The sequence below is a fragment of the Zootermopsis nevadensis genome, unplaced genomic scaffold, assembly GCF_977971745.1.
Source record: "Zootermopsis nevadensis isolate Lab colony 2312 unplaced genomic scaffold, Znev_1.0 Znev_ptg000011l, whole genome shotgun sequence".
Classification (NCBI taxonomy): domain Eukaryota; kingdom Metazoa; phylum Arthropoda; class Insecta; order Blattodea; family Termopsidae; genus Zootermopsis; species Zootermopsis nevadensis.
The window spans coordinates 6959171-6971940 of NW_028259143.1; the positions used below are offsets into that span (position 1 = coordinate 6959171).

General features: G+C 36.9%; 2 protein-coding genes across 2 annotated transcripts in view; both read left to right on the forward strand.

Annotated features, from left to right (window-relative positions):
• Window positions 1-46: 46 nt before the first annotated feature.
• Window positions 47-5353, forward strand: LOC110828129 (beta-1,4-glucuronyltransferase 1). Its single transcript, XM_022060525.2, has 6 exons — window positions 47-397; window positions 477-686; window positions 948-1289; window positions 1939-2130; window positions 3401-3568; window positions 3895-5353. Exons 1-6 carry the CDS (start codon window positions 245-247, stop codon window positions 4087-4089), a joined length of 1260 nt encoding a protein of 419 aa, XP_021916217.1. The 5' UTR covers window positions 47-244; the 3' UTR covers window positions 4090-5353.
• Window positions 5354-6654: 1301 nt separating this feature from the next.
• LOC110828107 (leucine rich repeat protein connectin) overlaps window positions 6655-12770 on the forward strand; it is a 288857-nt gene continuing 282741 nt past the window's right edge. Inside the window, exon 1 of the mRNA XM_022060466.2 lies at window positions 6655-6778. The gene's annotated coding sequence lies outside the window, so the exon portion shown is untranslated. The remainder of the gene's footprint in view (window positions 6779-12770) is intronic.

Here is a 12770-nt window from a genome sequence, read left to right on the forward strand (position 1 = left end):
AAGGAAACTTTTGATCTGTGATTTATACTCTGTGTTCAAGGTAGTCGGTTTTTTACAAATACCGATGTGTGTCGTTTTTGAAATATAGTACAGGAAGAATAAACTAGTATTATTACTCCATTAATGAGCTTCATTGCTGCTTTTGTACCACACTTTTCATGACTTAATTATTAGCCGCAATTCATTGGTAACTGTAGAAAATCATTCTTTATGCAGAAATCTTTATTATGACATGACATGAACTATGCAGCACTTCCTATGGGGGAAGTTGGTGCTGGTATTAGTTGCTGTAGTTGCAGTGCTACAGGTGGTACACCTTATATTGTTGAGCAGATTAGAAGCAAAACATCATCACAATGAAGATCAAGATGTTCGTCCAATTTCATCTGGGAATGAGGTTAGGAATGGACTGAAGGTTAGTTGTAGGTTAGGTTTGTTACTTTCCATCGTTCTCACGCAGTTATAACGGCTTACAGGCGGAAGCAGCATTTGCGTCTCTGGTACGTTCACTGCATCAAGGAAGAGTGCTAGATACAAGTGGAGAGTACCAACTTGTTCCAAATCTTGCTCCTGGGACTCGACAACCACCACCCCGTTCTTCCAGCACTGTCCCAGATATTGCTCTAGTCAGCCAATGTTCATTCAACCATTTGCACCATATTGTACCAATGGTGCAACGGTGGCAGGTAGGTTTAATCCTCAGTGTCATTTATGGAGACCAAGGGTGAATTATCAGAATAGTCTTTTTTAATCAGATGCCATTTGCCACTTACAGAGTTAATAAGGTAATTAGAAATCACACACACATGCACTATATAATATTGTATTTTGTAGAGTTCTGTTCCTGGCTATACCATCATTAAACTTACAATATTTGCTGAATAACAATGTGAGTGTATATTTATTTATTTAATTATTATTGATCAGCATTGCACATTATATTTTAGGGACCCATCTCTGTGGCAGTATTTGCTGAAGACCATGAATTATCAGAAGCTCTGTGGCGAATTGCAAGCTTGCGTCTCTGCTACTCAGCAGTTCGTCATAATGTTTCATTCCAACTGGTTTCTCCACTACCTGCGGGAGGTCGTCCACCCCTTACTGTACCACCAGTCCCCTCTCCCCCATGCCAGGTTCCTGTACCAGAAGCATATAAACAAAAGAACAATTATGCAGGAAAGAGACGCTTTCCTAACAACTTACTACGCAATGTTGCCCGCCGTGGAACCTCAGCTGAATTTGTTTTTGTAGTGGACATTGACATGCTGCCCAGCTTTAACCTTAGACAGGTGAAGATAATATACATCTGTAACACATATGACACGTACAAGCATCACACCTCACACTGAGGTGTTGGAGATACTGTATCATTTTATTCTTGTAAGCTTAAAAATGGAGTCTTATACAAAATATTAGGCTGTCTACTGTGTTCATTTCACAAACAAGGACAAGGTAGAAAGATGAACTTTAAGGTTCTCATGTGAATGCTTATAAACTGATTAATTTTGCTTATATCTTAATTGCGTCATGCTTGTGTTCTTCAATACAATAATTTTATTCACCGTCTTTACAGTGGACATTGTACCGTTCCGTAATATCGGACACGCACCTCACACACAACCCGATTTAAGGCATCCAGGCGCAGCCCTCAAAATTAAATGGAAGAAGCCTGGAGGTTAAACAAATAAAATCTAACGGGTAGAACAAAATCAGTATACGCAGAGCAGCAGATGCAACAGTTTTTAATTTTGATTGATAGACCTGACGATGATGGAATGAACATCGAAACATGTCGTCATTTTAAAATGTAACAATATCAAATGTTGAAATGTTATAATTTTATGTGATTTTAACAATCTATAAGCTTGTGTAAAGACGGTGAATAAAATTATTGATTAATTTTGAGCTTTAAATACATGTTATGGTTTCTTATTGCAGGATTTTTATGAATTTGCAGTGAAGAATCATCTTTTTAGTGAAACTCATCATGAAGACAAAACAGTATATGTGGTACCTGCATTTGAGGCACGCGAGACTGCCACACCTCCACGCATGAAAACAGAATTATTGAAACTTTCTGATGGTGGAGATATACGTCCATTTTACATTGAACTTTGTTGGAAATGTCAGGTAATACTAACATAATTGTTTTTGTGAAACAGATGTGAAACACACTTCTAATTGAAATGTGGCAGGTTTAAACTTTCAGTTCCTGGATGGTTGGATATGTAATGTATCAAGAGAGGATTATGGGCTTATCTATCTTTATACATTGCTCCAATCATTCTTTTGTGCAGAAAGATACAATTCATGTAGAAAAAGTTGGTCTTTAAGGAACAGATAAATAACATATATGATTTCCATTATCATATCAGATATAATGGAGAAAACCTGGGCATGATATGAAGTGCCATTTACCCATTTCAATGCCGTTAACATTTGTGGTGCATGTAATAAGAAAATTGTGTCACAGACACTTTTAATTGTATATGCAGTGAGCAGTTTGGTCAGTGTGGAATAAAACTCTGATCTTTATACCCTGTCTTCAACTTCAACACCTTGAGCTGTTTGAATCATCAGAGTATTATTCCTTATCAGCACAGCAGTGTTTAGTCTCTGTGGAAGTGCCAGGGTTTTTGACTCTGTGTTTATCTATGTACGAGGAGCAGTCAAAAAGTTCCCGGAATTGTGGTATAGCACTGTAATGGTAGGACATATGGCAACGCTTACCTAATCACCTTCAAAGTAGGACCCTTGTGCGCACACACACTTGCTCCATCGATCCTGCTATCGTTGGAAGCACCGGCAGAAGGCTTCGTTTGGAATCTTCTGGAGTTCGGCAGTCGCATTCGATTTGATGTCCTCCATGGTTGCGAAACTCGCCCCCTTGAGGCCCATTTTCAGAGTAGGGAACAGCCAGAAGTCACTCAGAGCGAGATCCGGAGAGTATGGTTGTTGGGTGATGACGGGAATGCTTTTCTCAGCGAGGAATTGCTGCACAACCAGCGATGTGTCGAATGCGATGGCCGAACTCCGGAAGATTCCAAACGAAGCCTTGCGCCGGTGCTTCTAACAATGGCAGGATCATTGGATCAAGTGTGTGTGTGTGCGCAAGGGTCCTACTTTGAAGGTGATTAGGTAAGCGTTGCCATATGTCCTACCATTACAGTGCTATACCACAATTCTGGGAACTTTTTGACTGCCCTACATATATACTATTTCCTTGTGTTTCCCGCATTCTAGCGGAATAGCTATCATGTTACCAGGGATGAAAGTTATATGATAATCTTGTTGATACTTTTTGTGATATTACAGAGCCATTAATCATATAAATTGTAACTTATATTATAAGTCACAGAAACCATATAATTATTTTAACTCATTATTAAGGATGTTACAGGTACATACAGACTATGAAGCCTGGCAGAAAGAACCTCCTTCATCAGGTCTTGCACCGCTCTTTGAAGTATTGTGGAAAGACCCATGGGAACCATTTTATATCTCACGTAATTCAATCCCATTTTATGACGAGAGATTCAAGCAATATGGTTTCAATCGAATCAGTCAGGTAATACAGCAATTGCCGGTGAATATATATTCCATTAAGTTTTTTAAGTATAAAAATTAATTGTTCTTTAAGATATTCCAGTGTAAGATATAGTGAGTATAAACTCTTATCATTGCATAATTAAATTGTGCGGATAAGAACAATAAAATTATTGTAAATTAGTAGTCTCATTAATGGTCTTATAAATTGAAAAAGTACACGTATTGATCAAGTATTTTTTAATTGTAACAAAATTGTTTTGAAAATCGTATATTTTACATGTATGTTGTAATCTGAGTTCCAGAACATTTTTTATTTGGGAAACTGTCTGTTCATAATATTTTTAGGTCTGTGAGCTGCATGTTGCGGGCTTCAAGTTCTCTGTCCTTAACAATGCGTTTCTTGTTCACCGTGGACTAAAGACTGTTACATCATTCCATGAAACTAAAGACTTGGATCAAGAAAGGAATCGTCTGCTTTTTCGACAGTTTAAAACTGAACTCAGAGAAAAATATCCAGAATCATCCCGGAGGTGTTACTGATATTAGTGCTGTGGTTGTAGATCTCTGACATAAGAAACAAAAGTCTCACGAAAGTGTATTTTGAAGTATTCTCTTCAAATGTTTGATCAGAAGGAACTTTAAATTACAGAAATGAAACTTGTCATTTTCTTATTGTATTGCACTGTTGTACTATCTCTGTTTAAACAATTTAAATCAAATCCCAAAGTTCTTAGTTTTAACAGTAGTTTTGTATGTCAGTATCTGTGCACAGAGTCCTGCGCCATAGCCGCGCAGTCTGAGGTATCATGCTTTGAACCGGCGATACAGAATGCGCGCTGGTTCGAGTCTCGAGGGAGAAGAAATTTTCTCATGAGCTTTTGACCAGTGTAAGGGACCGGTGCCAACCCAGCATCGTGAGGAAATTGGGGAGCTACAATGAGTAGCGTAATCCGGTCAGGAAAGCTAGCAATGGCTGGGAGTTCGTCGTGCTGACCACACGTCTCCCTATATCTGGTTGGATGATCGTTCACCTCTGCTTAGGCATGTGAACGTGAGGCCAGCAGCCAGCTAGTCGGCTTTGGCTCTCTGGAGCTGTTACGCCACGGATTTCATTTTCATCTGTGCACAGATGTTACGATAAAATACTGATATAAATTGCTGCGATAGAGGCAGTCAGAAATTAATGCTAGTCACTACATGAATATATGAATAGCTTTGTTTATGTACATTATTTGTTACTAATTACTTCCAGTTTGAAGTATACTGCAGTTCATGTGTGGTTTACAGAAGTGAGTTGAATGCACACCATGCCAGTTCTCAACTTTTTTTTGTGTTGTAGTTTGCACAGTTCAGATCTGTTCATAAAATGAATAAAATAATAATATAAACAAGAAATGAAGGTGAGGAGAGCTGCATACATCCAGTCAGCAGGATTTATTGTATTTCAAATATGCTCAGTTGTGCTCTTGAATGCAGCCTTGCTAAAATTAAATATTTGTAATCAAATTGGTTAATTAATGTAATATAAAAAACTGAATGCTGAAACTTAACAGATTTTGATTTACAGGTATGATGTTTATAATGTTTTGAATTTCCTACTGAAAACTTTGGTTTAATGGCGCCTTTAATTTATTAATGACAATAATATATAAGAGATGTATTGAACTACGCCAGATTACTACTTACTGTATACATTCATTTATCATTACTGTACATTATAAATAAACCATCTGAAAAAGTGCTTTATTATAAGTAAAAAAATTGTATATATTGTAATTATAAACTTTGAATATTTTTGTTTGCACATTTGATTTTTTGGTGATTTTTATAATTACGCCCAATGTGTACTTCATGAAAATGAACAGAAACTCTAATGAACATTTAACATGAAAAGGACTGGACCAGCTAAACACGTGGTTTAAACCAGATCTTAATGAAAAATAAATTCTCTAACTATTTCTAGTTCATTTGAAATTTTGTCTGAATTATTTTGTGGTGGTTTCTTAAGGAAGATGTCAGGCTTTAGTCAGGTCACTTCTTACCTCTTTTTTCCTCAACATGTAGTAAGGCTTGAGTTTCTTCGTTATAGTTTGGTGTCCTGCGGTAGGGGTGAAAAAAAGCAATTATGTTTTAATAATACCTCGATCAAAGCAGCATGTTCATAAGAATTATCCAGCATAAACAAAATCTTAAAAGTCCATACTTTTTGCTTTGTTGTATGTAGAGGAAAAATGAAGTAGATCTTCATAAGACTAGTTTAGACTTTTGGAGAATTTAGCTATAGCTGGAGTTTAGGTATGTGACTCAACAATCTGCTACATACTTCAAACAGATTGGTTGGAAAGTGTCTAAGTATCCAAGAAACAATTTTTGACAGAGGGAATGAAAAAATATTCAATTATGGATAGAATGTAAAAATATGTACTGCAGCAGGTTTGAGAAAATTTCTCTTTTCTGTATAATGTCATTTTGAAGCCCAACATTTGATAGTCGCTTATGTAAGGAGAGCAGATGAAGAAAGTGTATCCCCCAAAGCACATAATTCAGACTATGAAACATCCATTAAAAATATATTCTGGAGCTGGTTTTTGTTCCATGGCACTGGTTATCTGATACTTGTTAGTGACCAGGATGGTTTCAGAACTTAGAAAGCTAGGTTCATCTGGAAATGCCTCCTTTTCACAAGACTTTGCTTCATACAATGCATCCAATAAATCAAAGAGTTTTATCTGACGTTATTTGGAGAGGCCAGAAAATTTGTGAGACCAACAATAAGGGCGTGGTTCCATGATCCAAGAATTAAATAAACTTGTGGGATAGACGTCTGAAAGGGTTAAACTTATTATAAAAGACAAAAGATGTCATATTAAGAACTATGTAAGTTCCATTTCATTTTTGTAAGTTTGTAAAAAATTGATGTTTTTATGTGGAACTGATCATTTGTTCACATTAATTTTCACTAGACTGTAGTGCCAAATAGGGCATAAAATTAAGTATTGTTTTGCAGACAAAATGTCTACTTCAGTTCGATAGTTCTATCGTACAACTTCTATGTCCAGACAAGTGCTTCCATCTGAAAGCGATAAGATCAACTCGGTTGACACTGCGCGGGCGGTTTCGTATTGTGCTTGTAGTTGGTTTCGGGGCGGCAGCTTGAAGGGGAGTTAAGGGGACTTAGACGTACACATGCAGGTTGTGAATATCGGTCCAGTTCACGTTCTTCTGCCTGGTATGTATTAATAATACTTTTAGTTTTATTTTCGTTTTCTAATCTTTGTTTCCTGCTCGGAAAATTACACTTGGCATGTAATCCGAGGACTGCAAATGAGCACGTGAATATAGAAACAAGACTTACTCAAAGGGACCAGTCACAATGAATAACTTGAAATCAGCACCTGTGCAAGGAAAACAGGTTAGGGACATTGCATCAGCAGTAGTAATTGTGAACAGAAGAGGAAAAGTATGCATCATGTTGTCACATTTACGTTTGAAGTGTTCTTCCATTCCCGATTAGAATTTCTGTGTCGTAGCTTCCATTCCCGCTTAGAATTTGTATATTCTTTCTCGGAGAAAGAAAATAGTTGTACCTTCCCAGCCCCCTTCCAGAGGATGGTGAAATTGGTAACGGAACACATAATAATTGGATAATGGAGATGACTGGCTTCTAGGTTGTTGCGTCGCGTAGTGTGGTAGAAGTTTTCCAATGTTTCAGAGGTCCTTGTTGCCTCCATCAACAGGGCGATGAGTAAAACCTCAAATTCTAATTGGATGGTGATTTACGAATGTTCATATAAAAGGTTAAAAGGGGTAAAGTTATCCTAGGGCGTAAACACGCGCAATTAAGACTTACTTCTGTGTTTATTAGACAGTGGAGGTTGAGAAAGTATAAAATCTTGTATATAGGATTCCACGACACAGTGAAGGCTCATGCGTGTTTTTGATGTCATTTGTTGCAACAAAAAAATACAAGTAATAAGAATTTTAAAAGTTGCTAGTTATGTTCTTATAACGTGTTAGTATTAGCACAGAACGAAAGGAGCTCGCACAGAATTATACCCATTTCCCTATTAAACTGTTTGTAGTTGCGTAATTTATTTCATTCTTTCTTGTGCGTCGTACCGGGTGATCAGAAGGTGGGTTCTTTATGTGTGCTGTGTTTAACATGCAGATCAACAGAGTAATGAAAGACTGGGGACTGCAAAACGTGGATTTCAATTGGCAATGTTGTAGGCAGGTGATCGAATAATAATGGCAGAATCTGACGATGAGTATCGAATGGCAGCATAGCACCTGCACTGTATGACACGAAAATTATGACGTCAGAAACTAAAGCAATGGGAGTGTGCGGAGGAAGTTTTTCAAACAACAAAAATATATATGGGTGAGAAAATAACAAGTATTCGGAGATTTCTGTCTTCTGGGTTGTTGCACCGTGTAGTCTGGTAGAAGTTTACCGACGCTTCAGAGGTCCATGCTGCCTCAATCATCAGGGCGACCTGACAAAACCTCAAATCTTTCAAGTGTTTTATTTTATTTACTTAGGTAACATGATTTATAAACTGAAAAATATATTGACGTTAAGTTACAGCGTAATAAATGACGTGATTAAACGAAGTCTTGGCACTGAAATGTCTGTTGGTATAAAATTAAGTCTACATCAGGAACAAAATTGAATGAACTTTAAATTTTGGACCAAATGAAACCCGGAAATTAGAGGTAACAAATTCGTTTTTGTGAACACTACTAGGATTCACTGGATTACATAAGATTTTAACATCGGAGGATTGAGAGTTAGTATCTTCGCACCTGCACGTGGGGTGACCTTGACTTGATTGTCATTAGGGAAGTGGGTGAGTTTATTGTGCGGGGGTGGACCTACTTCTGATTTCTGCCGTCGTACGTGATGATGGTAGGCGAACGGACTTTATATTCGTTTACAGCGCACTCCGAATTAGTAAACAATCTCCTACTTAACGCGTGCATTTTCTTCTCGTAGGTTTTCTGAGGAAACAGGGATGAAATTAACACCTGTGATTGCGAACTATGTTACAAGAATTCTCTTTTTTTTTGTTATCAGGCAAGATTACAAACATGCGTTTTATTTTTCATTTCTGTAACAGTGTGAATTATATTATTTGTTTGTAACAACTGTTGTGTTGTTGTTTCTGGTTTTACTAATGCGCTCACAGGAAGTATTATAGATAAATGATGTTTTAAAACTCTTCATTAATTAATGTGATCAATAAACGCCATTTTGACACAGTTACAAATTATTATCGTATTGTTTCAACTCTCAGAACTTTCACAGACAGCAAAGAAATTAGCAGTGGAGTACATATGTTTTTATATATGTACGCATATATACGTGTATATAATTCAGATACTTTCAAATGGCGGAATAATAACTGTAAGGAAGAAGTAGGAATTGTTAATGTGATATTTGTCTGAGGTATCACTCGGGGAGAAGCCTTTGATATTGTAAATATTATTAAATTATTTTCTGTTTTAGAAATAAACATTTGACTTCTGGTTTTTATATAGCAGATTTTAACATAGGGCTTGCTTCGCCTAGACAGTAAAATACTGTAACTTTTATTTAATGAGCGGGTTTGAAACCTGGTCGTGGTACGGATATTTGTTTGCCTGTTTCTAAGTTGCTCAGTTGATGTTAGTGAAAGTGAAATCGTACCACGTGACTGTAAGACGTTAGGTTGTAGTAGACCAGAAGGCTGCCAAATAAGGATACAGAATTCGCTTCAGAACTAGAGGCTAATTTAAAACTTTTAACTAAAAATCTGTAGCGATTTCATTTCATTGCCAATAAAAGCAGAAATGTCTTTTTTTTCTTGAAAACATACTTTTTTAAGATGGCCGTCTTCTGGGTTGTTCCGCCGTGTAATCTGGTAGAAGTTTACCGACGTTTCAGAGTTCCTTGCTGCCTCCATCATCATCGCCTTCTACCAGACTACACGGCGCAACGATCATAAGACAGTCATCTTCGCACTCACCGCCGTGAAAACCTGAAATCCTACAAAATACTTTTTACAGTCTTCCTAATTTCCATATTACAGGTTTTAACAGATGATAAGCGGGCAATATATAAACTGTCTTCATTTATTTGTGTTAAATTGCTGTGCATGGTCACGTCTGTATTGTGTTACCAAATTCTAGTGACTTCTTCAGAGGGTGGTGTGCGGCGTGCATACAAATCAGGAAGAATCCCCACAATCTCCATCCTTTGCTCTAAAGAAGGATGTATATGTTTATATCCATCAAGACTAGCTGTCGGGAAATTGGGAGACGAGATCCAGCGATACAAACTTTTTTTTGTCAACTTGACAGACAGACAGACAGACTTCTCTTTAATTTGAAGTTCTTGTCTTGCATTTCAGTACAAACATTTGAAAGTGTTAAGAATACGAAATTTGTAATCAGTCCAGCACCAAACATTTTAGGTTCTTGAAGCAGATTGTTTTTATAGGTTCCAGCTTGAAGTTTTACAGTTTTTAATTGGTCATTTAATTCACGATTGAAACCTATTTCATGTGTACAATTCCAAGATGTTTTTTATTTTAATAAAGAGGGGTGTTAGGAACAGGGTCGTTCGTGTAAAGTAGGACCGCCCAACTTCAAACTGTGTTCTTGTAGTAAAGCAGGACCATGGAATTATTACTGGGATCAGCTAGTTAAGTTGGCACTTCCTGCTTTCAAGATGGTTCCCATCTAATTTAGAATTTTTATGTCATATCGCTGTGAACGCGCAATATGAAAGCAAAACGAGACAAGCATTGCGTTGCGTAAGGTTAGTTAACAGCAGAGCTCAGACAGCTTCTGTTGTTCCTAAAGGCCCCTCTGCAGAAGCTTCAGACAGGATTCAACACTTCCTTGTTAGTCTTTTAATGGTAACTGGTGGGTTGATGGATGGATCGTTTCTCTTTAAGTAGTGTAGCAGCGGAGCGGCAGAAGTTTGCTCTTGTTCTTTCACCAAACGTGTTTCACTTTCTCACCCAAGACAAAAAGACGAATGGTTAAAGTAAAAAAAACATTTCTATCTCTGTAAATATCCAGTGTTATAATCTGTCATCACGCAAGTTATAAGACTTCTGACGTAGACTGTATGAAGTCCAACAGCACGGAATATTCACCTATAGAAATTTATGTTAGTCATTAATGTTTCTTCATTTATCTTTTCTTGCTAATTCTTCCCTTGAACCTAAGGTGAACTCCGCTCAGGCTTCAAATTTCGGACTGTAGCATTTTCCTTATTATTTGTAATGTTCCTGTTTTGTACAAAATATATTAAATTGTTTCCCGATATTGTTTTCAGATACTTTTTTAGTCCTTTGGTTACAATTTCCATGGCTAATGATTACCGATATGACAAAGCATTTCATATTCCACATTCGTTGGATGTACTTAAAACTTTGTATTTTAATTTCTTTTTGGTCTCCTTCTGTATTACGTTATCATCCAATGGTACTGCTACATCTGTTAGTAAGCAAATATTGTCTTCTTGATTTACTATGCCTGAACTGTTTACCAGAACCTCTGTATCTGTTTTTACCAGTTTGTCCACACAGACGTTTTTAGGTATTCGTAAGTACCAGTTTTCTGTTGTTTCAGTGCAGATTGAGTAATGTAGATGTGTAAATACTTTATCATGTCTTATTATGGGACATCCTGATGTTAAGTGGTCAATGTTTCTTCATATTTGTTACATAGTCTGCATATACTTTAAATTTCGTATTTAAAATAATTCAGTTCATTTATTTAAGTGCTTGACAACAGCCAAATAAAGCCAATAACAGCCAAGCACTAAACCAGAGTACAGGAAAAAATATAATAAATAATTAAATTCATTTCAATAATAATAATAAAAGTAAAACATTACAAATACAAGAACAAACAAACAAATGAAACTAAATAAATAAGTGTACCACATTAGTTCAATTCAATTCAATTCATTTATTTAAGTGATTGACAACAGCCAAAAAGGGCAATAACAGCCAAGCACTAAACCAAAGTACAGGATAAAATATAATAAGTAATTAATTTAATAAAAATAATAATAAGAATGATAATTCAATTCATTTGTTGAATAATGTTTCACAAGTGAATAGGCAAAATACGTTACCTAAGTAATATAATTCAATTGAATTCAGTAATAATAATAATGTAATTATATGATATTAATAACATTAATTATTATTTTCCGTTAACATCTATATTTTAATACCTTGTCTTATTATAAAATCTTTCCCGTGTTCTTTGCACACAAGAAATCGACCTCTGTCCGCTCCTTTACGTGAGTCTGCTTCTGAAGAGGAGTTCTACTCACTTGACAACGATGTTCTGTACTTAGGTGTAGATGTGAAGACAATATTAAAGTGAATCTTAAAAGGAGTAGGATGTGAAAGGTTGTGATTGAACGTATCTGACTCAGGATATGATCCAGTGGCTGGCTTTTTTAACACGATAATGAACCGTGAAGGACGGGAAATTTCTTGATTATATGAGCGACTACAGTTTTTAAAGAAGTTTGCTGCTCCGTGGAGCTCATCGCTTTTAAAGCGGCTGGTAATTGATGTTTGCGGTTCCAATTGTGATGTCGTGTGTCCGTATTGCGCTGATACACCTAGGCAGCCAACAACGAACTACTTCTTTACGTGTCGGAGGAAAACTATTGCAGAGGCACGCCTCGCCAGATCTGTTTTTACTGAAGCTATAATACTTGAACAGGAGCGTGACGCTATTTTTAGCATTAGACCGAGTAATGTCGATCTGAGATTCTTATAATGAGCGTTTCTGGTGCATGTACGAACCAGTTCACTGCTCTCTCGAAACCTTTTATAATTGCTTATCACATCTTAGCTCTTTCCTTAATATCGTCCATTAGCCTCGTTTTATGTAAATAATTCATCTCCTACGTGAGATTTTGGGTTCTTGCAATGGCGAGTTTTATTTATTTATTTATTTAGTGTTCTGTGTGACGACAGGTCCATATGAACAGGATCCTTCCATCCTTTTCTCGGACTGGGACCTGTTCATGTACGTTCTTGGCAGATGATCCAGAAGTGGTTTGCCATTGCCTTCTTCTGTGTGTGAATGGAGTAATTGTTGGGATGCCACGGAGGAAAACTCCGTGTTGCCTAGACCACGGCCCTGCCCAACACAAGTTATAAATTCGGGCACCGCCGGGAATCGAACTCGAGACCCCAGGA

Bases quoted from the DNA above. Each gene is read 5' to 3' on its own strand.
- LOC110828129 (XM_022060525.2), top strand. From the start codon at position 245: ATGCAGCACTTCCTATGGGGGAAGTTGGTGCTGGTATTAGTTGCTGTA. The intron at 398-476 runs GTTAGGAATGGA...AACGGCTTACAG, and splicing joins CAATTTCATCTGGGAATGAG to GCGGAAGCAGCATTTGCGTC. The intron at 3,569-3,894 runs GTAATACAGCAA...TAATATTTTTAG, and splicing joins GTTTCAATCGAATCAGTCAG to GTCTGTGAGCTGCATGTTGC.